The 27,081-nt window shown below is 38.7% G+C and overlaps 2 protein-coding genes across 8 annotated transcripts in view; one reads left to right on the forward strand and one right to left on the reverse strand.

Annotated features, from left to right (window-relative positions):
- Window positions 1-6,760, reverse strand: part of MRPS27 (mitochondrial ribosomal protein S27) — a 45,160-nt gene extending 38,400 nt beyond the window's left edge. The window contains exons 1-2 of one of the 2 annotated variants that reach the window (XM_059874095.1): window positions 6,612-6,760; window positions 4,660-4,737 (exon numbers count right to left, since the gene is read on the reverse strand). In XM_059874095.1, the coding sequence (XP_059730078.1) occupies window positions 4,660-4,737; window positions 6,612-6,675 (142 nt within the window). In that variant the 5' untranslated portion in view covers window positions 6,676-6,760. Of the gene's footprint in view, window positions 1-2,759; window positions 2,847-4,659; window positions 4,738-6,611 lie in introns of those variants that run through there. The other variant, XM_059874096.1, reaches the window with a different exon arrangement.
- The window catches only part of PTCD2 (pentatricopeptide repeat domain 2), a 56,072-nt gene continuing 35,723 nt past the window's right edge, over window positions 6,733-27,081 (forward strand). For 4 of the 6 annotated variants that reach the window (XM_059874102.1, XM_059874097.1, XM_059874099.1 and 1 more), the window contains exons 1-9: window positions 6,733-6,864; window positions 9,284-9,376; window positions 11,644-11,773; window positions 12,541-12,658; window positions 13,320-13,398; window positions 14,730-14,821; window positions 17,638-17,751; window positions 19,204-19,278; window positions 20,016-20,129. In XM_059874102.1, coding sequence (XP_059730085.1) covers window positions 6,759-6,864; window positions 9,284-9,376; window positions 11,644-11,773; window positions 12,541-12,658; window positions 13,320-13,398; window positions 14,730-14,821; window positions 17,638-17,751; window positions 19,204-19,278; window positions 20,016-20,129 — 921 coding nt within the window. In that variant the 5' untranslated portion in view covers window positions 6,733-6,758. Of the gene's footprint in view, window positions 6,865-7,371; window positions 7,498-9,283; window positions 9,377-11,643; window positions 11,774-12,540; window positions 12,659-13,319; window positions 13,399-14,729; window positions 14,822-17,637; window positions 17,752-19,203; window positions 19,279-20,015; window positions 20,130-21,500; window positions 23,770-27,081 lie in introns of those variants that run through there. The other 2 variants (XM_059874098.1, XM_059874101.1) reach the window with 2 other exon arrangements.

Raw genomic sequence — 27,081 nt, forward strand, 5'->3', positions numbered from 1 at the left:
GTAAAGCCCGCTGGCCATCCTTGGCCAGCTGATGGGCTGGCTTGTTTTACAATTAATTTTCCAAAAAGGTTAACCTACCTCCACACCTGTCAGTGAAACGTGAGATAAGCAGAAATTGCAGCACTACATCAGAACGGACTAACCCTTCTACTCTTGCAAAGTTGTCAGGGGCAGGAAATAGCACTGCATCAGTAACATGCTCTGTCTCCAAGGGATGCTGTGCACAAAACAAGTGATATCCCTATTTATTACTTTTAAAACTCCTGTACCACAGTGAACACTGGAGGGTACGATTTTAACAGAACAAATGACATTCATTATAGGTAATCTGTCAAATTACAGCATATGGATGAAGTTTTCAGTAAAATGACAGAGCCCTGACTTGGAATAAAACAGTTGACTCCAAGTCTGTACAACGCTGTTGTCTGCCACATAGCAGTATTCCTTGTTTACTTAACAGCTTTCCTCTTGAGGCGTTCTTCAAAACATAAAATGAGCATTTATCTTCTGGCTGAGGAACAGCAAACTTCCCATGACCATGAAAGCAATGAGAAATTTGTGGCAAAGTTGGTAAGGCCAGTACCAGATCCTACAAAAGACTGTACAAGATGCTGAAGTGATGTGGGATATCAAGGCCATGCTATAACATAACCACTAAAAAAAAAAAGCAATTTTTTAATGGTAAAGAAATTTATATGGGAATATCCTTACAAGAAGTGTCTATAAGTGCCTTTGACACTGTATTACTCATCTCTGCAGAAGTCACAAAGTTCATGATGAAGCACATGGGTAAAGGCACAGGGAGCATTCCCAGTAGTGCTAGAATTTAGAGAGAAGGGATGCTGTGACCAGCTCAGTTTATCCAGATCAAAGCACCAGGTAGGTCCTTGCCTAAATGAAGTCAACTGTCATCCACCACTCTTAATCTTCATTTTGAGACAGATGGAAAGAAAAGTTTCCTTCAAAATCTGGTATCTTTGATGATACAGCAATGTGGACCTGAGACTCAGAGTTCATTTATCTATTCCAGAACTGTTTTTGTTATGCATACCCTCCCAAAGCTAGAAGGTGATCCCTATGACCACTCTGGGCCACACTCAATCCCTGAGCTTGGCATTTCTTCTGTCTAGGTGCTCATGAAGATGAAGAGCCTGCTCTAGAAAACACTGACTACTTTAGCAGAGTATAAACCAAATTAATACAATGCCATGAATACAAGACCACAACACTGCTGGCCATTATACAACAGCATCCTCCAAGAGATTTCGCACATAGAATTTTAATGACTGACCTTTATTGCTGCCTACAAAGCTGAAATTCTCCATCAGATTTACAATATGGAAAGCATTTACCTATGAACTCCATATAAACATTAAACACTTATCTATCATCTCCAGTGTAAGAGTCACAGCAAAATGGGCTGATTAAATCTAAAATAATAGCAGACAAATGAAGATAATGGAAAATTTAGCTTTGTTTTCAGACAAGTTGAGGTTTCTGCAGCAGTATTATTACAGGAATTAATTGCAATTAGTAATTATTTCCTAGCTTGTTTTCTGTGAAGTACACCTAAAAATTTTCACCAATTCATAATCTGAAATAATTCAGCCACCTTTTGTAAATCAAGTTTGCTCCATAAGTTGCTATTCAATAATCAAGACTGAAGTTTCTTCTTAAAGCATCCTGACAGCAGTACTAGAATGCAAGCATGTGAATGCCCAAATCTCCTAGCATTGTTGGCAGTAAAACCTGAGTGCTTCCATTGTGTATAAACCAAGCCAATATTTTAATGGCCAAATCAGAATTCTATGTCCATTTTAACAGACACATACTGCAAATGCTTTTGTCTGACTCATCAAAAAAACCACTAGTCTATACAGTCTCTCATATATGCTGCCTAAAAAATACATTTCTACAAGATTAACTCCATAAATTTAATTTCTCTAAAAATGTATTATTTTTAGAGTAATGTTCAAAAATTAGTGAAATTAAAGACACAAACCGTAAAGATTAGGTCATTTAATTTCAGGCCGTGACTTCACAGAGGTCTCTATAACACTGGTACATGAGATATCATGTCCACTTTTATTTTCATTTGTCCACAGAAACTCACTACCTTGTTGCCTGCAACAGGGTGGTTCAGGATATGACTCAGCAAATACTGACCCTCACCTTCCAAGTCAGTGGTTATGACTTCTAATACTAGCTTGGTGACCTAGGAAATCATCGTCATTTCAGTTTGATTCACAGTGTGTACCTATCCACAGAATGTAGCCACATCAACAAGCAGCACATTATCAATATGGGGCACATTTGGCCACCATGTAAGGTCACTTTTATTCTGCTTACACCCTTGTATTCTTAGAAATGGTTGATTCAAGACAGAGGTCTGACCCAGTGGTGGGAAATGACAATAAAACTGAAATGCAAAGTTTACCTGTCCTGAGAGTGATGGGCAGAGCTAATACCCTAATTCACAGGCTAACTGGTGTTATAAAGAAAACTTTGTTTTATTTTAAAGACTCAACTGAAATATAAAGGCCGAGGCAAGTATTTTGCCTAATAAATTTATTTGTTCCACATTTATCTCTATTTCCACATAACTGGAAAGAACAGCAGCTCAATGGCTTTGTACTGAACAAGGCTTTGAATGGAAATTATTCATGTCTGTAAGGGTAGCACCGCCACCTGGTGTTGCAGATGAGCCAATTTAGGTACTGTGAATCTTTCTAAGAAAAATAAAAAATTTCCTATCTCACCTGGATTCTGCAATCCCCTGGGATTCCGGTTTTCTTTGTACTTCATTTTTATTAAATGGAATCGAAATTACTTCTAGGCAGCCATCTTCCTACCAACAAGCAATTTGCAAATTCCAAATTAACACATTTTCAATTCCTATCTTCTTGAACAAAAGCATTTTGGAACACAAAATACCATCTTGCTCTTTCCCATATATTTTTGAATAGTGAAGTTTGTTAAACTCATTCATACCTGGATTCTAAACTGAGGTTGAAGTGAAGACAATAAAGCACCTCTTACATGCACACGTGTAAGTAAATGAGTTTGTATCTGGGATAACATATCACCTCAGAACAGAAATGAGGTGACTGACTTTAAATCAAAAAATACTTCTTTTGCCCTTAAACATAGCTTTGCGTGACAACAGTTCTAAAACAACGTTTGAAACACAGACGCAACAGAGCATTTCCTCAACACAAGGAACTCACTCTAGCTATAATCACCAGTTAGTACAGATAAGACTATATGTGCAACCAGACAATTGACAGCTACAGAGCAGACGTCTGCAGGGCTGTCTCCTCTCTGAAAATGCTAATACAGCTGACACTGTGCTAACTTGTTTTCTCTTTTCTGCGAACACAAAATGAAAATGCAAAGCAGTTCTTTAAAAATCAGGGAACAGACATCTGCTTTGGCTCAAGACCATCAGCAGAGGAGCAGCAAGAACTGTGCCTGCCAAACAGACACAGAAGGTCTTGCCAGGCTTGGAGAAAGCCAAACATGGACTGTATCAGCACAACATTTTTTTTCTACAGTGGATTTCTACTGGCTATGACACTTGCCAAAATAAGAACCCATTTTCACCTGGAGGTGTGACTAGGTCAAATGCATCCCATGGCACAAATCTGTGGCTCCAGCCCAAAATACATGGCACAAGCAGTCCAACTGACAGCAAAGTCTAACAAGGTATTAATAGTCTCTGCAGGATTCAAGCTACATACATAAGGACCCACTGGGTGTTTCCCATGTAGAACCTAATTCCCACCTAAATGTTCACAGGCAAATAAAAGAAACATATTAGTGCATTAAAAAAAGTCTGATTATTTTGTCTGTCCTCCTGCCTGACAAAAGCTCCCAAATTTCAGCTGATGATTCTTCTTAAAGCCTCATAATCTGTGCAGCAAATAACAACCACAGTTCTGGGGCCCAGTAATGAAAATAGACTATGAATTACAGCGTCTCCAAAACACCTGTGGTACAAAATAAAATAAAAAAAAATCCATCTTTAGCATGGAAAAATGCTCTGCAAGATGCTTTGTCTTAAAAGTAGTCATCAGAAGGATAGTGGAATGTCATTTCAAACGTAATCTAGACAAATAATTTAGCTATAAAATTTGCACAGCAGATCTCAGTACCATGCACAGATAAAGTTTAAATAACTTGTTGAAAATAAAAAGTTTAGCTTTATTCCCCCCTCTTCTTAAAAAAAAAAAAATCTATAATTCAAGAAGAAACTGCAAAACACCAAGGAAAATTTCCTCTTTAAAAAACTTCTTTAAATATGATTGTCCTGTAATACTTAAAGAATAGCTTTTTTTTCACACTGCAGTACTGTTAAAACAATGTCAATGAAGACATCAGTCAGAGACAGTCATACACTCTGGATTTTGTGAAAGAAAAAAATCAGCTTGTAGAAACTGAACATTAAGTAAACAGGCAAATTCTAACTTGTTTCTGCACCATGACTCTGAATACATATGATACATTTTTAACATGTTGAGTGCTTTTTGACATAGAAGCTCAGAAGCATATTGTTTCATACTCTTTTTTATTTTGAAGGACTTACATGTGGTAAGGTAACCAAAAATGAGCTCGAGTTGCAATTAGACAAAGTGGAGACAAGAAACAAACTTTTCTCACCCAGGCTATGCTCCTCTTTTTTTCTCTTTTCCCATTTTGAGCTATCCACATAGGCTGAAGAAAGAAGAGATCTTCGACCTAATGAAGAGAGAAAATACCATGTAAGCTAGGTTGCTTGCATAGCTCTACAGAAAAATTTTATTAGGTACCACCTTCTTGTGTTATATTTGCCAAGTGGAATGCACTGAACTGTCTTTATGTCAGTAAGTACTAATGTAACAATTCAGATTCTTTATATGTGGATCAACTATTATACTGTACTAGTTGAAAACTGAAAAGCTTCCCCCAAGAGGTTTTTTCCCCAGTGTGGAACATGTATTTCCAAACCTAAACTCCAGATTTAAGAAAATAACAAACTTGTAAAGGTAGAAAAAACCCTCAACATAAAAGCAACTTCTCTGTGCACACAGACCTTTCTCATCAAATGTTAGCAATTAGCTAAATGTAGGTCAAAAACACAAGGAAAAAAAAAAAACAACAAACCCATGCAAGCATGCTTCCCTGTTTTCACTGAATGGTTATTTCCACCTATAAAGGCATATCTCACTGAAAATACTTTCATTTTTTTAATCGCCACTCTTCCATCTCCTATGAACTGCAGACTCACTGAAATATTTTTAAGAGCTTTTTCCAAACACTCTATGTACCACAAAAACTGCTCAAGATGCTGTGCTAGCTTTTGAAACAAAACAGAAAATGCTTCAGCTGGAAGATTTTGTGAATCGGTCATAGATGATGAGGTCTTGAAAATGCATGAGGAACACCTGGATAAAACTTGTTAAAGGAAGATACAGAAATACGTGCAGAAGGTCATAGGAATTAACATTATGAAATAAGAATATTTTTAAAATAGATAGTACAACACTACACAGAAGTCTTAGCAACTACTTCAAAGCCTTTATCTAAATACCATCTGCTAGCACTAAAAGTTTCATTTTGGTTGTGAAACAATTTTTCCTTCTTATCACTCTTCTGACATGCAACTATACCCACACATCCTGCACTGAACACCCCATGAAACCATCATGAGAAAGATTCAAAACACAGAATTCCAGTCAGACTTCAAAATTATGTACAACACTTGACCAAACAGTGAGAAAATAATAATAAAAAGGTATTTCCAGTTGGTTGGTTGGTTGGTGGTGCTTCTTTTAGCAGTCTTTTTCCTTATGTTGATAAAAGAGACACACAGAAGATTCGGGGAGGTTTGTGTGGCGGGTTTTGGGTCTTTTATTGTCGGTTTTTTCCTTCAGCATAAACACAAAGTCAGTCAGTCAGTCAGTCAGTCAGTCGTTCATTCACAGCTAGGGATGCCAGTAGCAAGCACGAGGCTTTCCAGGGCCTTTCCGCAGCACAGTCCCGCGAGTGAGAGCGCTGCGCTGCGGGGCCCCGAGGCCAGGCCCAGAGCCGGGGCCCGGCCGGGCCGCGCGTCTCCAGCTCCCAGGGCGCGGCGCAGAGAAACACGTGCTCGGCGAGGGCGGAAAGCGCAGCAGGCAGCCACCGCCAGCACACTGCACCATCCCGATTGGGCTCACTTCTTCCCAAAGGTCAGGTCTTTGGCCTTTCCAAAGCACCAGCCTTGGTGGCGCCCCTGTCACCGCCGATACCAGTTTTCCTAAACACGCACTGCCGCGGGTTTGGCGGCCTCGCGTACAATTCCGCGTGGCTTGCCCTATCCTAAAAAAGACAGGTCCTACCATGTCGAGCTATGAAATCGGCTCGGGGAATTATCTATTTAAAAAAAATAAATTGCGAACAGTCTCCTGCACTACACACTAGCCATTAAACGTCTTCTGAGCAATCTCCAATTCCACACATGCACATAGAAGGAGATGAAGAGGGAAAGATGTGTGAAGTCCGTACGCAACACCCCATCCCTGCTCATGCTCCCCACCGCAGCCGGCGACAACCACGACGGCCAGCGCCGCGCCCCCCGCCCCGCCAGCACCGACCTGGGGCCGCGCCGAGGGCGCTCCCGCAGCAGAGCACAGCGCGCCGGAGCATGGGGGCGGCCATGGCGCCGAGGCCGGAGGAGGCGGGCGGCGGAGCGGGTGGAGGGGGGGGCTCCGAACGCCCCGCCCCGCAGTCTCGGCCGGGAGATGGCGGCGGTGCTGGCGGGCGGCTCCGGGCGGGCGGCGCGGGAGGCGGCGCGGCGCTCAGCGATCTGCCCGCCTGCCTCGGGCGGCTGGGGCTGCGCGCCCGCAGGTACCGCGGCTTGTGCGGCGGGGGTGGGCGCCGGGATGCCCGGCTGGGGCGCGGGGCTGCCCGCTGACTGCGGAGCTACCGAAGTACTGCAACTCCCGGCAGGCCCGCCCACCGCCGCCAGCTGTGTGCCTGACGGGAGCTGTAGTTCCTGCGCGGGTGCCCCGCTCGGCGCGGGCTGTTGTGGCGGGGAGCGCCGCGGATTGTGCTGCGGTGGACAGGCCGAGCTGGCGCGGCGGAGGTGCACGCCGGGGAGTGACGGCGTCACAGAATCGGTGCAGCAATCACATAGTGGCGTGGCTTGGAAGGGACCTTAATTGTCATCCACTGCGAACCCCGTGCCGTGGGGACACCTTCCACTAGACCACGTTGCTCAGAGCCCCATCCAGCCTGGCCCTGAGCATGTCCGGGAAGGCTAGATACACAACTTCTCTGAGCAACTTATTTCACTGTCTCACCACCCTCCCAGTAAAGAATTTCTTCTTCATGTCTTACATAAACCTGTTCTCTAATCAAAGCCTCTGACTCCAGTCGAAGGCCATTCCCACGTGTCCTAGCACTACAGGGTCCTGTGCACCTTCCACTCCAGCTCTGTTGCAGGCCCCGCTGAAAGGCTGCGATAAGGTCACCCCAGAGGTCAGTGTTAGTCAGCGTATCCCCTGCTTGCTACTGTCAGGATATGACATTAAAAACAAACAAACAAACAGATAAACATGCAGCTTCATAAATGTGTATTTATTCTGGGAGGGTGACAGCCTTATCCAGACCCTGGGATTCAGAGATAAGGAAAAAGGGGTGCATGGAAAAGAGGTGTATGGCAGCGAGCTCCCCAGCCTAGGTTGGTCTCCTGTCCTGCTGTGCCAGCAGTGCTGAAAGTCTTGCTCAGGTTACACCTCTGTTATACCCCTCAGAGACATGGAGACCTTTCTCTCTTGAGTGGAGTTCTGCCCATCCCCTTCAGGGACTGGCCATGTAGAGGGTTGCAATGTGCCTGATGCTAAGCAGTTTGGTTGGTTGAGTTCTCTGGGATAGTCTGCACCACCTGCCCATGACAGCTCTCCTATCCGTCTCCCTCTTTTTTCCTTGGTGGTCCCTTTGGTTTTGAAATGTTTCTGTAACACTGTATAGTATGTGTCTAAGGAAACAGTACAATTCAGCAAATTGAATTCAAGAAAAATAAAATTCTGCTGCCCTAATCTCTCTATTGACACTGACAACTGATTGTCCATGATATGTGGTGCACTAGTCCTACCCCAGGCACCAGCATGATTTCTGCACCAGCTTTGGAGAGGCCCATGACAAGAATGGTCTTTCAGTGCTAGACCAACAGAGGTCTGTGGGAAGGAAATGGCAGTGTAATGCAGGTCAATTTCATGCTGAATAAAATGTATTTGTTTACCCATTGGAACTGTTTAAATTAAATTTAATGGATAAATGTGCCATTTAATGGATTTTTTTCTTCAGGTTTTACGAGGCGTGTCATTATTGTGGTTCACTTGCTTAGAAAACAAGTGTTTTTATTTACATGGCCAGTTACATTTTCCTAGGGATATGCAGAATATAATAATAAACAACCTAACTCAGTTCAGTACTTCTCTTGTGATTTCATGGTTAGAATAATTCCTTACAAGCCAAAACCTTAAAATATTACATTGTAACAGTGTAACCTGTTATTGTGACTCTCTGTTACTAAGTCAGTAGTTGCAAATGAAAATCCTCTGGACACCTGTTTTTGTGACAGCAAAAACTTGTCAAATAGTTTTTGCATGATGCTTGTTTCAAAGCAGCTTGCAACACAGTACACTTAAAGTCAGCCCCCAAAGTTAATTTTGACATTCTAGACTTAGTGACTGTCTTACCTCTGACGTCTGTACAGCAGCAGAACATTACTGGGTCTCCAAATAATCCAAATAAAACACTTGTTGTTTTTATAAATAATAAATAAAAAAGCTTTTTGTGACTTCCTGCTGCATTTGGAGCTTCCAGAATGTTTCATTTTATAGTAGCAAGGCCAGCACTTGTGGGGTAAACAAGTTGTGACACTAGTGAATGTGGAAAACAAAGGAAAACAAGACAAATCCTTATAAAAATGTAAAGGAGGGAGCAGGAATTTTGTGCAGAATCTTCTTGTACCTTGTCTTAGTGGAGAGGAATGTAGCCTCTAGTTTTTCTTTTGCACATCCAATAACTAGATACTTCTTCGTCCTTGTACGTATTAGCTCTGGGAAGCTGTGACATATTATTTGGGTAGTTTTGTTGCTGATGTGAGTAACTGCGGTTTTTGCAGTCTGTTTTTTAGTGTCCCATCCCAATGGTCTGGCATCGCACAGTTGTCCGTAATTCATATGTGCTAGGTTCCATACTATTAAATCACACAGTGTAATGTAAAACTTGACCTTCCTCTTTTTTTTTCTTATGGCAGGGAAGCGGTATCTGCTAACAGAAGAAGATATAAAGTTACAAGAATTTCAGCAGATGAAAGTGGCAATTAGAAATGAGCTGCGTGGCAATAAAGGTATACCATTTGTTTCATAGTCACCACTTTAGCGTGAGTCTTAGGAAACAAACAGTCTAAGTCATAATAATATGACATCAATTGACGTCATTTAAAGAAACAAATTATATCATCCTCTTGCAAATATTTTGTACTTAACATTTTTGGAAGATCTGAGGTTTTGTAGAATGAAATGTAGTATTAATTATGTTGTGTTGAGAATACATGTTGAGAAGCTTTCATGTTTGTAAGGTGTTTCCACAAGACCTGAAATGTTTGTAATGTTTGTGCCCTCACTTTCCCAACTTTGTTAGATAATCGAATAGAAAAAACTATTTCAGTCTACAAACCTTGCTTCAAGTATATCAGCATAGAAAGTTAACACAAAGCTAAATAGTTACATTGCTATCCAGAAAAGGGCTTTCACAGTAATTTTTTTTTTTAATTTGCTCCCCAAATTTTGTTAGATTTTTTTTTTTTTTTGCCCAATGTAAGTTCTCAGTTGTACATCTGATTCCAAATGATATATGCTACTCAGAATATGAAAAACAAATTCAGGTTTTTCAAATTAAGGTAGGAGCAGGATCAGTGGATTTTTTCAGATCTTGTCAGGCTATTCAAATGTATACAAATTCCTTTCTTTTAGAAACATAGGTATAAACATGAAGCTGCCCTTATTATCTAAGAAAAGCAAGGTAAAACTCCTGGTTTATCATGCGTGGGTGTGCTGGTGATACAAATTGACAACTGTTCCAAAGGCTGTAGTTAATTTTAAGGCAAGAAGAGACAAATAATCAGATCTCATTTTATATAACTCATTCTTCTGGGACAGACAGGGAAGTAAAATCATCCTGATATTTTTTCTGTATTAAGTAGAATTTAAATTGTGCAGTTGTGCGTCATAATATTGTTATATTTTGCTGAGATAATGATATACTCATATCATCATTTATTCATCCTGTACTTGAGAAACATTGACATTTCTGCTGGGGATCAATCATTTCTGCTAAAGCAGGTTAGTAGAAGCCAAATATTTCACTTTATAGATCACAGTTGACCTTCTGGTTTTGTGCAAACTGAATCCTTTGAAAACTACTGAAAACATTGTTCCAAGCACCTATTTGTCTGTATCTGTGAGTGGTTTCTGTTTTGAGTATTTAATGTTATACTTGAAACATGAAAATAACTATGGTTAGTAGTAAACTTCATTTAGAAATTGAGGGAAAAGCAGTAATAACTTTTATACAGAATATATAATAGCTATTATTTATTGCTGTTGTGAGGCAAGTATGAACTAAAATTATTTTACAGTAGTTACAATACTTATACCATTAGCTGCAGCAGTTGTACAGTTAGCTAGAATAATGTAAATACAGTTCAGATGCCATATATTTTTGAAATTCCTGCCCATCTTTGAACACATCACAGCCATTATATGTGCATATGTCTGGCTTCACGGGCTTCAATTCTGCACCTCAGTCTTGAGTAAGGACTTGTATTTGCATGTTGGCACAGATGTGTATTAAGTAACTGTACACATTGTTGTCTGGGGTGCCTACTTTGCACCTCTTGTGCAGGTTACTAGCTTGGGAACAGCAGTGACCCAGCAACTGCTGCAGAAAAGTTTATTTCCCAGCCCAAGATTATAGCAGCACCATGACAGGAATGGAGTTGCTCGGTGGTACCTGTGATTTTAATTTTGTGTATATCTGAGTCAGAGGCTTGAAATTACCAGCTGAACGACTAGTCTTTCTGCTTGCTTTGCATAGGAAAATGTGCTGGATAGAAAACCCTCACTTTTGGAGTAGAAGGGTAGCAACTCCAAGTTTATGGCTGTTTAAAGAAATAGAGAGATTATGTGTGAAAGTCATTGTTGTTTATCAGCTGTGAAGGAATTTAAGTCTTCTGTCTGAACAGTATTGAGTAGAAGTTCTTATGGTCATTTGAATGCTCAGTGGCGATGGTTTTGTTTGCTTGCTTGCCTTTCAGAAAAAGAACATAGAATGTCACAAAACTTTGTTCCTTGTTAAAACTTTTGCATTACCTGATAGGCTCCATAACATACATAGTGAAATTAAGTTCACAGTAAGCATCTCCTTGGTTTTCTAAGTCTGACATGACTTCATGGGGACATAATGGCATGCTTGTGTGTTAGAAGTTTCATGCAGTTTTCTTGGTGAAAAAAACAAGAGTTCTGCTCCACGGAGTCTCCATGTTTCGGGTACTAAGTATGTAATGCCGGTGATAGAATTGTTTATAGACTGCTGCTGTATGTGTTTTATTTTCAGATCAATACTTTAAAAACATTAAAGAAAAACTAAAGGAAAATGGAATCATTCTCAGAAATGAATTAAAAAATTTGCTGCATTTATGTCAGAATTCATCTGATGTGGAACTAGCCAGAAAAATTATTTACAGGTATTTTTAACAATCCAGGTAACTCTCTTTTCTGTTTTTATTTTTCTGATTTTATTAGATTATCCCAGGCTATATCTGCAGTTGAGGTCTTGCCCTAATTGCAATATGCATAGTTAATCCCTTAATTTAAGGTTGTATTTTTATTTAAATACTTTGAATCTTCCAACCCTTTAGAGACTCTCAGGTCAAAAGAGAGTTAAGCTATGGGGGCGAAGTGGTGTCTTAGGGTATGGTGAACCAGAGAGAAAAATTATCCCACAGCTGCAAGGCAGAGGTGTTCTAGGACATTCCAGCCAAGACATGCCTGGTTATAAATTGGCCTGCAACCAGTAGTCAATAGCAGAAGGTTTTGTGAAGGGAAATTTTCCTAGCAAGTACAATATAGGGACTATAAGAAAACAGTGAAATCCTTTATCTTTTGAGCTATTGCTACTAAAATAAACTGCTGCAAACTTCCTTTGCTGTTGTTCCATGAATAGAAGGTAAAGTAGCTGGGAATTTTCATGGCAGAGACCCATTCTATTATTTATTCAATGAATTTTACTTTATTGGTTATAAAATAGAGTATTGATTACCAGTAAATTTATTTGTTTGATCAAAGCAATAATTTTCCTTAGAATTGATTTCCTGTTGTCTATATATCTTTGGCTGGTGCAGCTAGGAAAGTGTGCTTCAGTCATTGTGCCTACAGATCTTGCTGTCTATTTAAAGCTCTCCCTTGGCAAATTCCATGCCTTGTGTGATTAATTTTCTAATCTTTCCCATAGGTACCATGAACAGAATAGAATCACAGCCTTACATAATTTCAAATTTGGTCCACTCTTTATGAGACTGTGTTATGAGCTAGATCTTGAAAGACCTGCAGTAGAACTTATCAAAGATCAGGTAATTCCCCCTGTATATATATTATATTTGAATATTATATAAGTTAGACATTTGTAATAAAGAGTGTATGTAGTTTCTATTATGGTTTCAGTTTTTTTAATTGAGATCTGTATCATTAAGATGGGAACTGCTCTCTTATAGTACATAGTAACTGGTGGATACAGGTACAGTACCATTTTTCCAGATTCTGCTGCAGAAACTCAATACCTCTGATATATTTTATTTGTTTATTCCCAACACACAGTGTTTAGTGTCCTAAAATTTAACTCCTTTCTCTTCTGATACTGTTACCATCATCACTCATGCTCTTGTGCTGATCATTTGATATTGTGATTAGCAAAAAATTCATTCAATTTCATGGTGGTGGTACTTCATTCCAAAATATATTGTTGATCAGCTGCAAACTGTCAGTGACTTCTACTTCCATTGACTTAGAGGTCTGGGAAATTTCTGTTTAATTTTAGTAAGCTTTTGAACATTATGAGTCACTGTTAATTTAGACATTATTTGACAGAGAGACAGACAGTCAAGGAACCCAGAGAGTTAAATGCTGAACTTGTAGAGATCAGACTTATTCCAGTAGGAAAACCTGTTAAATGCTGTGCGCACTAAGACTCCTCACTGTCCTGATTTTTTTATGCTTGCTCTGTTTCCTCTCCAGAATTTGCATGGTTTTTTCTCAGACAGTACATCATTCCATATTTTGATGACTATGTTGTTTAAAAAGGGCCATTTTGAAAGTAAGTACTGTATTTGCTAAGGCAAATTAATTTTAGGGAGGATGCTTCTCACTGTAAGTGGTGCATGTGTGTGTGTATATATAGGTATTGGCTGATTGGCTGTGGTTTTAGATGGCCAAACATCGTGTAAATAACTGTAGATGTGAATGTGTTGCATTGTTGTGTGTTATAAAAATTGAATGGTCTGTTTCATATTCCCCACAGAATTCTTGCCATTCAAGTTCCACAAAACTGTTGTTATCCAAGAGAGCTTTTTCCCCCAAACTCTCTTCACTGCTACTTTTCTTTGCTTCGTTATTTCCCATAGCATTTTTTCTTCCCTATTGAAAACTTGGATTATGTGAGCTTTAGGATGTTAATTTCCTCAATGATTTTTTTCTCCATTCTGCATTTGTGTCAGAGCAAGGAAGAGTACCTTTTTACGTGTGCCCTCTCTCAGAGTGGCTACTGCAATGTAGAAGTCCAATGCTTCAAATTATTTTGGCCCTATATGAAGACAAGGAGAAATCATCTGACCTAACTTAAAAGACTTCCCATGAGAACAGCTTAAAGCTTTTCAAGCAAATCCCTTTATTTGATATTTGTTGAACACATAACAGCTGATCTCTTAATATTTGGCAAATTTGAGTCCAGCAGTTGTCCTAAAAATTGCAACTGGGCCACTGTAAAAAAAACCTAGATCAGCACCCAAATGCAGAATCAGAGGACACAGTCTCAAGCTGCGCCAAGGGAAATACAGGTTGGATATTAGGAAAAAGTTTTTTACAGAAAGGGTGATAAAGTAAATGGTTTGCCCAGGGAGGTGGTGGAGTCACCATCCCTGGATGTGTTTAAGAAAAGACTGGATGTGGCACTAGGTGCCATGGTTTAGTTGAGGTGTTAGGGCTGGGCTGGACTCAATGATCTTTAAGGTCTCTTCCAACCCAGTGATTCTGTGATTCTGTGATTCAGCTTTGTGAAATGGACCATGCGAGTTAATGAGGAGATGCGATGTAGTTTGCCTACAGTGGTGGAAGCTTTCTGGGCAGTTAGGAACAATGAGGGTGGCTTTTTCAAGTGTATAGAATTTGGTTTTAGATTTTCACATAAAAATAATGGAGGAATAAGGCCATGTGCTAGTGTAAACTGAGAACCTCCTTGCTAAGTTGAAAGAGATCCAAGTGACCATGCATTAAACTTCTTGAGTTTTTTAAATAACAGATTTCAGTTTGCATTCATGTTTTCAGATAAACTTATTGAACTCATACCTTATTGACTTGTTTCTTCTTTTCAATTATGAGAGGTACAGCCATAAATTTATGAAGTGAGTAACACTAATATATTTTTGATAGGTGCTTTGGAAGTTCTGGTTGAAATGAAAAAACAAGGTATACCTTTCAACAAAGAAACCTATCTACTTGCAGTTGCAATATGCTATAAACTGGTAAGTATTATGAATGAAGAAGTGTTTGAAATGCCTTCTCTATCTCTTCCTTTTTTTTGGATTTTAAATTTTGGATTTTTTTGGATTTCCATATTTTCCCTGTCATGATTTCATGATTTTGTATCTAGTGCAAGTATTTTAAACTTATATATATATATATATATATATATATATATATATATATATATATATATATATATGTCCTAAGTTGCTTCATTGTACATTATATGGTGCATATACATTGTTTCCCATACAAACTAATGTGACAAAGCAAATCTCTAAAAAGTTGCACGGACTTGAGCATTAAGAAACAAATTTAGTACAGCCTTTGATTACGTTAGAGTATTCTTTCTCTGTGATGTTTGTATCTCTTCAGACAATACACTGTGCTTCAGGCTCAGCATTGGTTTTATAGTCTCGTTTCCTTAAGGCATATACGTGATATGTTCTATTTGCCAGACATCCCCCATCCATTTCTCCCCTCCCCCTACAAGCAGTCTTGTAATTTCATTTCTGTAATTGTACACAAATTTGGCAAGGAATAGAGCTGTAATCTGTTCCCTACACACTTGATGAAAATGGACAGCTGAACAGAGAAAAGAAGCATAAATTAATGCCTTTAGGTAAACAGATAGCCCCTTGAGCTTACCTGTATGTTTAGCTCAAAGAAAAAGAGCACGAGCATGGTACGAAACTAGAATACATCAGTTCTATGAGTGTTTTCTTAGAACTGTTTCCCCTTTCATAGCAAAGCGAGATCCCAGAATTTTTTTATTTTGATCTTCCTCTCCAGATTTGAGTCAGTTCTGCAGTACCCTTTTCCAGACGCATTTCTGGGTCAGGAAAAGGATATTGAAATTTTAGTATGAATCTTTCCCAAACTCATTTGGAAACTCTTCTTCCATTTCTTTATCTTTTATAAAGACACTAGCTGTGGAAAAAATTACACCACTAGACTAAGCTTTCTCAGGTTTTTCAGTTAACCATACCATGAAACTGAGAGCATATGTGATAACAAGGACATAGCCTAAAATGGTACCTCAGCAGCAGTTTATGTGTTTTTTCTGAAATTCTCACTTCCAATGACTTAAGCTGCCTTAAGGTCTGCTGTAGCTTCTTTTCTAAAATGTTTGCAAGTTTTTTTAACATGTCCCGCAGTTGAAATGCTGGAATCCAAGGTATGTGCAACAGGAATAGCTTCCCAAGGCTTCTTCTTCTTCTTCTACTTCTGGCCGTACATATATTTTCAATAGAGAATCTGGCCCATTATTACTATTGATGAAAAGAGAGGGAGGGATGGTTCTACGCTGTCACCTGGTTGGCTTGAATAGTTACAATAAATTTGTGGGGCTTTTTCACTAGGATAAAATACTTTCAATGGGGGAGTAAGCTATTTATGCACTAACCCTTTATGCACTAAATAGGATTAGGTGGAGCTCTTTTAAAAGCTTAATCTATTGACTCGTCTCTTAGGAGGAGGAAGAGGAGAAAACATGAAGCTCAAACTTGCTTTTCCTCATGACACAAGATAAGACATGTCAGAAAAAATCTTGAAATTAAGTATGTTCAAGATACTTAATACATCAAATAAGAGAAATAAGGGTACTGGTATCATTAAAAGCTTTGTTGGGTATCTACCATTCTTGTTTTCTTTTGAATTACCTTGCCAGAGACCAGAAAAATGTACAAGGCTTAAACTCAGATTATTTCCAGTGGATAAACAGAGGAATTAATGTCAATTCTTTGCACAAAGGTATTTTTGAGGTCAACTCTAAAGCACTTCTGGGATGGTTTAAGTCCCTGAAGGCACTGCCATACTCTGAGGTAACAGATGGTCTTTCCTTTAGTGCAGGAAAGAGCTGTAGGCCTTTTGATGATAACAAAGTATTTATGTAGTACTAATCAATCTTCTAGTGGTCAAAATGTTTCTAAATTTTCAAAGAACATATTTTGAACGATATTTTGCATGAGTGACACTTTGAATACTAGGAACAGAAATCAGCACCAAATCTGAGGACTCTTATCCATATTGGTGGTACCAATTGTTACAAAACCTTCCTGCTGCCAGCTTTTATGTTTGACAGATACTATTTTGTTTGGGGTCCAGTCAGTTCCCCTTGTGATTTCCAGTGTGAGCAGCATTGGTTTGGAGAGTCGATAGTTTGAGAGGTAGCACACAGCTAAACTCATTGCCTTTTAGTATCACCTGTTGAAAATTCCCAACAATAGTGGAAGCCTTCTGTGTTGGACAAAGGCAGATTTTTTAAGCTGAAATATTAGAATATATACTTTAGAAGCATTTTTCAATAATTAATCCTTAAGAGAGGCTAAAAATGGCTGAATATTCAAATTCACACGTACACAGATTTCTGTAGAGGAATGGTACTCAATAGTTCAAAGCTTGGAAAATGTTGATTTTCAGTAACTATCTAATGTAGCTTTTATAATAAAGTAACAACACAAATTAATCTTCCTTCCGGATTTAGAAATTATTTGAAAGTGAAAATGTCTGTTTGTTTAGTATACTGCTGGGGCTGTTTCATCTGTTATAGAAGCCCAAGTAGTTAGGGCAACATGTAGTTGTTAAAATAATAGAAGTTATTTTTACCCTCCTGCGACCTCTGTCACTTCAAATATCATATTTTATGTTGTGTTTCTCAAAAAAGAGCTGCACAAAATCTGCTTGGTTGGGTTCAGATACATATTACCTTTGTGATGCTAACTTCTGAATACCTTCTGAATATGATTGCAGGTGCTTATAGTCCTTTCAGGTAACCAGAAAAAAAAGCACAACTTCCTGTGATATTTCTATGCAGGGCAACCCAGAGTCTTCCAAAATCTCTGCGAGACTGCTTGAAGAAGCACAGCTAAAAGGTGACATGTTACCACTGCGAGCCTACTGCTTTGCAATAGCAGCTGCTCTCAAGCAGGTACAGTCTCTTTGTTTCAGTTGTTCCTGGGTCTCTGTAGAGAGAGAGATACTCTCTAGTTTTGCTATAGATAGGTAGTGACAGGAAGCTAACATGGAGAAAGCATGACTATATAATGGCTTCATGTACCAGAACTTTTAGGAGCCTGAAATAGTAGGATTTTACAAATTGAATATGGAAGTTTCTAAAGCTAAACATATATCTTGAGTCTAATGCACACGTATTTTGTGATAATACTATCTAGAACATTAAAAAATTATAGAGTTAAGCCAACAGGTTAGGTGTCACCATGGTTAGGTGTCTAGTCCTGCAGATACTGCTACTTAGTGGTAATTTCTGTTAAATAGAATTAAAAAGATAATTTAAAGTATTTGTGCAATCATCTCTTTTAAACGTTTGTCTTGGGAGGCAGACTCCAAGGTTTCGATATGTATTTCACTACTGCCAGGGAGGTGAAATTTCTCCACAATATGTTTTTGCCCAGTGAGGTTTTGCTTTATCTCATACGCCTAAGTACTAGTATGATGAGCTCTGACACAGCACAGGGTGAAAAGTGGAGCAGGAAAATAACTATTAGAAAATTCTAAAGTTTGTAATTAAGTTTGGATTTCCTCTGCCCTTAATTTGTGTATGCAGGTTGTGAACCTTCTCTGTTTCAGGTTAAAATAGAGGTCAGAGACACTGGAAGTGCTATAAATTTGATCTTATTCACAAATTTGGATGAACAGAGTAGAATTGTTAAAAATTTCTATGCACTCTGTGGTCTTTTTCGCTCTCTCTGTGTGAATGGAGACACTGTAAAATAGCATCATTGAAATAAATGTATTCATGCGTACAATGGCATGATAAAATTCTTGTTTTGCAAATGGAATAATGCTCTGCATTACATTTAATCGTTCTTTAAACTGAATGAATTTTGACAGCATTCCTTCTGTAAGAAAGATGTTTCTTGATTCCAAGTAGCATTGCTTGGGCTAGTAAATGTCAGTGTAACATTTTATGTCTATTCAAATCAATTGATAACATAGATACAGTATTGTAAATGTGTGTGTCCAAAAGGTTAGAGGGGCTGGACAGGATAAATACACAGTAACATATGCTGCACTTCATTACTCTGACATGTGCTGAACTGAGCATGTGTGTAAACCTTCCATCTTTTAGGTGATCTCATGCTCAGTGGTGGTTACATGTGACAGACACACACAGTACTAAACAGACAGATGACATGGGAACTCCACCGTGGGGTATTCCTTTTGCAGGCTGGGTGCTGTTTGGTGTCTGTAAGTCTTGGTGGAGTTGGGTGTAATCATCTTGGTGGGTGGAGTCTTGGTCTGGTCCAGATGCTGCATTGTGATTTATTGAAGAGTTGTGAAGGACTGTTGTTTTTCTGTCAATATGCAAGTTTCTGACATATGTATGACTATTTTTATATTATTTTTGATTCCTTCCTAGAACGATGTAGCGCAAGCCAAATTTTACTGTTCCCAGATAATGAGAACAGAGAACAAACTATACAGTAATCTTAAAGTAAGTATGCTTGTCTTGCAGAGTATTCTACACTGGTCAATAAACTCCCAAGTGGAAAGTAAGGAAGACCAGCCTCTTACTAGCACAGGCATGTGTTGGTAGTTTTGCTGAGCTTGTTTTTTAGCCAACAGACAGTTTCTGTCAGTTGGATGACTTACATTCTGAACTGTTAACAACCTCCACCCGCTTTTTAAAATCATTCCCTGCCATAGGTGGGAATGTAAAGTAGACCAGTCCTACATGTGTGAGCATAGACCCAGGAACAATTTCTAGCTATGATTTTTGCTTTCTAGCTCCAAAAGATTTTAAAACCCAGCTCTGCTCACTTTAGGCCTCCTTCAGCTCTGCACACCGCATCCACATGTGTACATACAACAATTTTTTTTCTTTAGTTGTGCAGTCTACAATCTGAGAGAAAGTCTGCATGTGCATGTTTAAATGACCTCTAAGCTATGGTAAAAACCATAGCTTAGAGGAGCTAGTGCAGCTCCCTCAGAGGACCTCTGCCTCAAGCCTCACCCTTCCTTTCCAGGTCCCAGCTTTTTTTTGGTAAAAAACCCCTAACATTTGAAAAAATTGATCATTCCATCTCTTTCTTTGCAATGGATAGATTTTTCTCAATGCACTGTCTGGAAATGAATTTTGCCCAGCTTTGCTTCGTATCTTCCTTAAACACTTTAGTAATAATTTGCATCCTTATGAATGTTTGTGTGGTGTGTTTTTATTTTATTTTTAAGGTCCTTGTCCAGCTCAGATCTGGTTTGCTAAAAGAAGTAATAAATACATTAGAGGCAGCAGTGGAAGTGGATACGCCTCCCTTTGTGAAAAGAACTGAGTTTTCTGAGCAGGTGGTAAGTATACAGTGATGAGAGAAGGTTCATGGTACTGTGCTGAGCCATGACAGTGGTGGCTCACCTACAGAACTTCAGGTGTCTGAGTTTGCCCTGCTCTAGTTGTTTGGGTTCTGGTGCATTCTGAGGCTGAAACAGCTGGCTGGCTTCCTCTACTCTTGATCAAAACACTTAGATGTTCGCTTCCTTTTTTATTTTGTATCTTGCTTCTAGAAGCTCATATTTCATCTGAATGTAGGTGACACTTTCCCTAGTGGCGTTAAATGATTTAATCCCTTGCCTCCTATGCTATTTTCATTTCATGTGAAATGAGAATAAAGTTTCTGGTAACAGCGATATTGTTAGGTTGGTAATATATGAAAGAGCTATGATGCTATACAGGGAAGTGTGATATAGGAAATTGTAGCTCTTGCTATTTAACTATATTTTGCTGTGAAAACTGGTTTTTACAGCCTTGAACAATAAGGCTTCCTTCAGCACACATATGAAGCCCTTCTCAGTTTGTCAGCATTTCTGCTGCTTTTCCTGAAGCTTTTTTAGTATATTATTTTGGATATGCCTATAGAACAAGACATTTAAGACTATGTTAATAATTAAATACTTAGTCTTTCACTGCTGCCTATTAAACAAAATTAATAACTAATATGCAAAATTTAAAATTATAGGAGGAGAGCCAGCCTTTCGAAACATAGCCCATATATATTAACTGCTGTGTTGAAAATAAATTCTTTAAGCAGCATTTTGTTTTGTAAAGTCGTTGCAGTAAACGTTGCGTGTGTTAGTGTTGTACTTTGACTTTGTTTGGGAAATTTTTAGCTGCCAGAAGAAGACTAAGCATTAGACCTAGCTGCCCACTTCCACAAGCGTTTATTGATAATAATATTTTTTTAAGGGATTTACCTAACACTTGAGCTCATACTCTTGTGTATGGCAAACAGAACTTCTCAGTCTTCTGTAGTCTGAATTTTATGCATTTGTACTGTACTGTGCATTTATGAAGATACATCATAATAATAAAAATTGTGCTGATCTGGAAAGTAGATTCCAGGAAGCAATTAGGTTTCCTGGATTTAAATAGAAAATAATTGTGTTTGTCTGTACTGGGACTGCAAATAGGATTGTACAACTCTGAGGAAGTTTTAAATCTAATAAACCCTCTTAAATAGATAACCAGTGCCTTTCCACCATTTTGTGGTGATGCATAATGTACTTCTCATAAAAATCTCATCTTATGAGTCATTGCCTTAGCCACCTATCTTACACTGTGTACTTTTTTTTTTTTACAATGAGTTATTGCTTTTCTTCAGTTTGGTGGTAGAATGAGAACTCCACTTGCTGAACTGTAACAATATGTCATTTTCTCTTCCTTAGCTGGCTACAGTCAGGGAAAAGATGGAAGAGAGCCCTGACCTTTCTGTCAGACTAGGAAATATTTATACGAAACTGCAAGCTTCAGGACAGATAACCATGTGCACACTGGAAGACATGCTTTTCCAGATTCCTAGTTCAAAGAAGACCACTGCAAAGCTTTTAAATCAGAAACAATTGGGCTGTCACGGTGCTAATCCAAATCCATTTTGGTCAAATCTGTTGTTAGGATAGCTCAGTATTTGATGCCAAACTGAACTGCTGATAGCATCTCTTATAATCCAGATTCAAATTAAGTGTCTGTTCCCTTGTTACATCGTGAGAGTTTTAAGTTGTTTGTATAAAATTTCATTTTAAATACTGATCATGTAGCTTCCATGCTTCAATTTTGATCCTAAAAAGAAGCTGTGACAAGGGGTATTTGTGTGTTGTCCAGAAATGGAAGTGATAGAGAGGTTTGACTTTTTCATTAGGCTTTTGTAACAGGATTTTCCTATGCTAAATATTCTGGAAGTGAATGGATGGAAGTGAGTAAAGTGAGAAAAGTGGTATGAGTATCTGACCTGACTTCTGTGGTTCATGAGAAGAAAATTTGATCTTCATCAGATTAAATGTTCTGACTGAAAGGATAGAGGCAGGCAAGAGTCCAGATAAAAAAGCATGGAAGTGCTTGAACTGTTAATTCAAAGTCTGTAGATCTCAAGAGAATCAGAAGGAAGCATGCATCTTTTGTTCACTTTAGTATCTTTTTCTTCTAAAGAAATATATTAGTATTTTTTTCCTATCAACTGGGATCATAGAAATGCCATAGGAATTAGCATGGTAACCAAGGGGTTGCTTTCTCACTTGAAGGAGATTCCTGATCAAAAGTCACTCTCAGAGTGAGTGCCTGCACAAATTGCTTCCTTCTCATTTTCTGATATTAAGATTCCTAGGATAAGCCAATCTTGATGCAAATTTGCAACTAAGTCATAAAAAGTTTTTTAGAGCAATTATGATCACATTTTTAGCTATAATTACACTATCTGCATAGTTTACCCTGGTTTTTGACTAAAGAAAGTACAAAGAAGCTTTATTTTGTCCAGCTTTAATGACTCTAGATCAAATGTGCTGGACTCTAGCAATAAAAAGCTGTTTGTGTCTGTCAGTCCTGTGTACCCAAGAATCTGAATGAACTCACCCTCCAGAATAGAAGGAATTGGAAACAGATATGCACTGGCTAACCTTCATGTGCCTTTGGGTACCTTTGCATGTGAAATGATGAACACATTGACAAAAGAACTTGACAGTCTTGTGAACAGAGAACTAGGTGGAACTCAGCTTGATACTTGCCAAGTTGGGCTGCATTATCTCTCCTCTACCGTCTGTTTATTTATTTTGTCTCTGCCCCACTCAAGCAAAAGTCATAGCTCAGAGTATATTTTCTGTGAATGAAAATCTGCATCTGTATCACTGAAGCCAGGGAGACACTGAAGAAACAAGAACCCATCCATCCTTCAAAACAAATGTGGCTCCAGTCAGTGGGATGTTGCCTTCTGAAGCTCTAGCTCTGTAACTTATTTATTTTGTCACAGTGTGTCTTGTTAATATTTAAAATGTACAAAAACTGTTACAAAGTAGATGGAATTTCATGCAAGTGAACAGTAATATGAAGTGTGTATCACACTTCTGTGATTCCTGTGTGCCGTTTTTACGATTGGTGGTGTAAACTAAAGTACTACATACATTAATCTAAAAACACAGCTATTACTTTTTCTGTGATATTGTGTAGTATGTAATTCCACATGTAGTTTCCCTTCATTGAAAATTCTTTCAACATTACCAATACTATGTGGACCCTTGAGAAGTTCTCTTTCTCCGCAAATAAATTTGATAGGAGATTTGTAAAGGCTGTGTGGCAAGGATTAGTGGTAAAGGATTTAAAGAAATTAATTACTGTTCAGTTTACTCTGTTTGTATGGACAGGAAAACTATCTGGTGTCATCCAGTACAATGGGACAACTGTTTGGTGTTGAAAGTGTGTAAACACCACATTTTTAAAGGCCATCACAGACATTTTGACCCATTAAGCTTTGCATAGCAAATAGATGAGGTTAGTTCTGTTTAATTTCCTAACTTGGCACTTTAAAACTTGTATTAATTGCAAGAAATTGTTGTGTCCTGCGACTATGCATGTGTGCTTGTTCATTCTAATCAGAATTGTTTAGCTTACTAAGGCTGTATCCTACCCACAACTGAAGTAATCATAACTTTTATTAAAATTTTCAAAATATCTGATGTTTTCCATTCTTTTTTCTCTTGACTACTTTTTTTCTTGAGGTTATTGTTTTCTTGAGGTTTATTTGTAAGTTGATTTTTTTTTTAGAGAGAACATTTTTATCTTGAAAAAGAAAGGATGCACTTAACTAAGTGTACTTAGTAGAAAAGGAAAGCAGGGACTTAAGATTAAAGGATAAGTTCAGGGAAACACACACAAAATTCAGACAATTAAAATTAGAATATTGACTGTTGCGCTAGAAGTGTTGTAGAAGACTGCTAATATTTTCCCTTAGGAAAAAAAAAGCTGGGAGACATAAGGAAGTTCTAACATTTATGCAGCTGATTTCCAGCTAAGCCTAATTTGTGACATACATGTCCCAGAGTCTGTTATTTGGGTAATCTTGGATTTGGGTGATTATTTATGGATTCATCTTTTAGTGCATTGAGATTCACACTGACTTTTGTGTTGAAGAGTCTTCAGTCTGATGCTTAGTTGAGTGTTATTAGTTGGAGTTGAATCCTGGTATCCCAGCATCCAGGATCAGGAACCCAAGCTTATCTAAAGATAAGCAAATACTTAGGGGTTTTGCTGGATTAGAGTGGATGGAATGTCAAGGGCTGAGCTGCTAGACCACTCTCATGGAGACAGCCTCAGAAAATAGACTGAGCATTGTTACTGGAATTGATACTCAGTGTTTATCAGTGATGAACCTTGAACTCAAAGAGAAGTCAAAATTCTTAAATCAATTAACTTTATTTGTAACAATCTGAAAAAAAACCCAAGGCATTTATATTTCAAAGTGAATTGCTGCATTTTTTTTCTCTAGGTTTCTCAGCAGGAGATTCTGTAGGAAGTGCTGCTTAACGTTTTATGCGTTATAAGTAGCTATGGTGAGGATCTAAGAGCTCTTTGGGGCATTCTTGTGTGGAAAAGGATTGCTCTTTCCATACTCAGATGTTCTTCCTCCAGTAAAATGAAACATGAGTTTTGTGCATCTCCTTGCACTGCAGCAGGCTTTTGGAACAGTGATCCAGGAGACAGCAGGTGGCGTTTCTTGACCATACTCTCCAACATTATTTCCACGGATGGCCTGCAGTGTCAGTTATGTAAGGCCAGGGCAGAATGAATTGTTTGCCCTATATTTAACATGTGCCGTCTTAAAATGGAAAATCCAGACAACAGAAAGCTGCCTCAAATTTTTAGTAATGGTTGGCGATGATTGCAAGCCTAGAGATTTACAGCACTTACTTTGAAATTTACAGCACTTATTTCAATAACTCATCTTTGTCAATGATCACAGTACAGTGTGTACAGGATTCTGTGGAAATCCTAATCAATGATCTGTTAATGTTGCTTCTTGTACACCAATGACAATTATAAGTTCATACATTGGTATGCCTTTAAGAGAACGTTGGACCCCTTTTCTTAATTGAATTTTAAAAGCATTCATTTTTACGTTCAGATAGGATCTGGATTGTATGCAGTCTTCAAAGGACTGACATTTCTCGGCTGTAGATGCTTGTGCATTTCTCCATGAGTTAATACTTCATTCTTTTTCATATTTCTTTCCACAAGCATCTTGAGTCTTGGTGAGGAAGGTTCACCTTTTTTGTGCTTCTCTCAAGTTAATATTCTTCTTCAACACAGTGAAAAGGAAGGTGAAAGGGTTAGCCATTGCAGGAGAGCTCAGGAATGTTTTCAGGCCTCAAGAAGAGCATTCACATATTTAATGATCCTTCTAAACAAGTTTAAATAACATGAAGCAAATATTTACAGAAAGGAGGCAGACCTACCATGCAAAGGTCTAAAGATACACAACTTCGTTTTTCTTTTGGGCTTTTTTTCAAGGTTACTTCAGATTTGCATCCTTCTAAAAATTTTTGATTGTGAAATAAGAGACGTGTTTGTTTTTAAATGGTGTCTGTTGTGGCTCCTTGCATGCCCTTCTACTGTCACATTCTCCTTAGAATAAGTTTTTAAAAGATGTCATTCAACACCTTCATCTTCTGTTTCTTTTAACCTGCTGCTTATGAGCAGCATTTTGAATTCAGCAAATGTCTGGTTGCCTCCTTGCAGACTACTTTTTAAGTAATTTCATTTTCATCTGAATGATAAATTTAAGCAGCAAGGTGAACTAGGGAGACTTAAAACTGCTATTGGTACTACTAGTGCCATGTTTTGTAATGTGAAGGATAGTGCTCTTTCCTACCTATCTTGGCTTGTGCTGTTGAAGATAGCTGGCTGTGGACCTTCAGGGGCTTTTGTTGAGTCTTTATGCAGTTGTCTGGATCTCCTAATAATTCCAGCAGAATGTGCCGTAAAAACTGAGATAGTCTGACTTACCAACTTCCCAAGCAGAAATGCTGTTTTCTTCCAAGTACAAATGCTCCAACTGCAAACCCTTGTGTATTACAATACAGAAAGCTGCCTCAAATTTTTAGCAATGGTTGGCGATGACTGCACACCTAGAGATTTACAGCACTTATTGAAATAACTAATCTTTGTCCTTGTGTACCATCAAATAAAGTCAGCGTTGAAGTTCTTGTGCCAAGCAGCAACTCAAAATAAAAGCAGGAGCACCGATGCTAGAGGGAAAATGGGTGAGGAACCATGCATACAGACCAGGTGTATGGGATCAAAACAGCTGGGCCTGAACTTTGTGTCTGCATGAAGGGTAGGAGCCCTGTTAGTAAAAGGAGACTGACTCCTTCCTGTGGAGATGTAGGCAGTAATTCAGCAGCCAGTCTGGAATGTGAGGAGGTGCTTCGCAGGCTTGTTTATCCTTTGGATTTCCACCCTTTGCTGATCTTCCATGTGGGCACGTAATGCTGCTGAGAGCAACCTGGAGTTCATTAGAGATGGCTACACTTGAGAGGAGGGTAAAGAGCAGGTAGAACAGATGATGTCTGTCAGATCCTGACCAGGAGAGAGGGAAAGGTCTAAGTGAACTAAGCATAACAGTATGTCAAAGCTTGGCTGCATGGCTGGTTTCAGAGACAGGCCTTTGGCTTCTGTGACCACAGTCATAGAGACAGCTGGTTGGGATATGCTTAACAAAGGGGGTCTTTGCAAGCAAGCTTTCTAACCTAGTGAGGGTGGCTTTACATGAGGTATGCCAGGAAGGATTACCATAACATGGAGAGAACTGAGGGCACAAGAGAAAGTGCAGCTGAATGTGGCAAACAGCATGGCAGGGAAGGCTCTCTCACTTCCCTATAAAAGCAGTGCAACTTGGGACCCATCTTGAATGTTGTACACAAATCTGTGAGCATAAGGAATAAGCAGGAGGATTGTGTATACATGACTGTAGATCTAAGACCTTGT

The sequence above is a fragment of the Haemorhous mexicanus genome, chromosome Z (genome assembly GCF_027477595.1).
Source record: "Haemorhous mexicanus isolate bHaeMex1 chromosome Z, bHaeMex1.pri, whole genome shotgun sequence".
NCBI classification, from domain to species: domain Eukaryota; kingdom Metazoa; phylum Chordata; class Aves; order Passeriformes; family Fringillidae; genus Haemorhous; species Haemorhous mexicanus.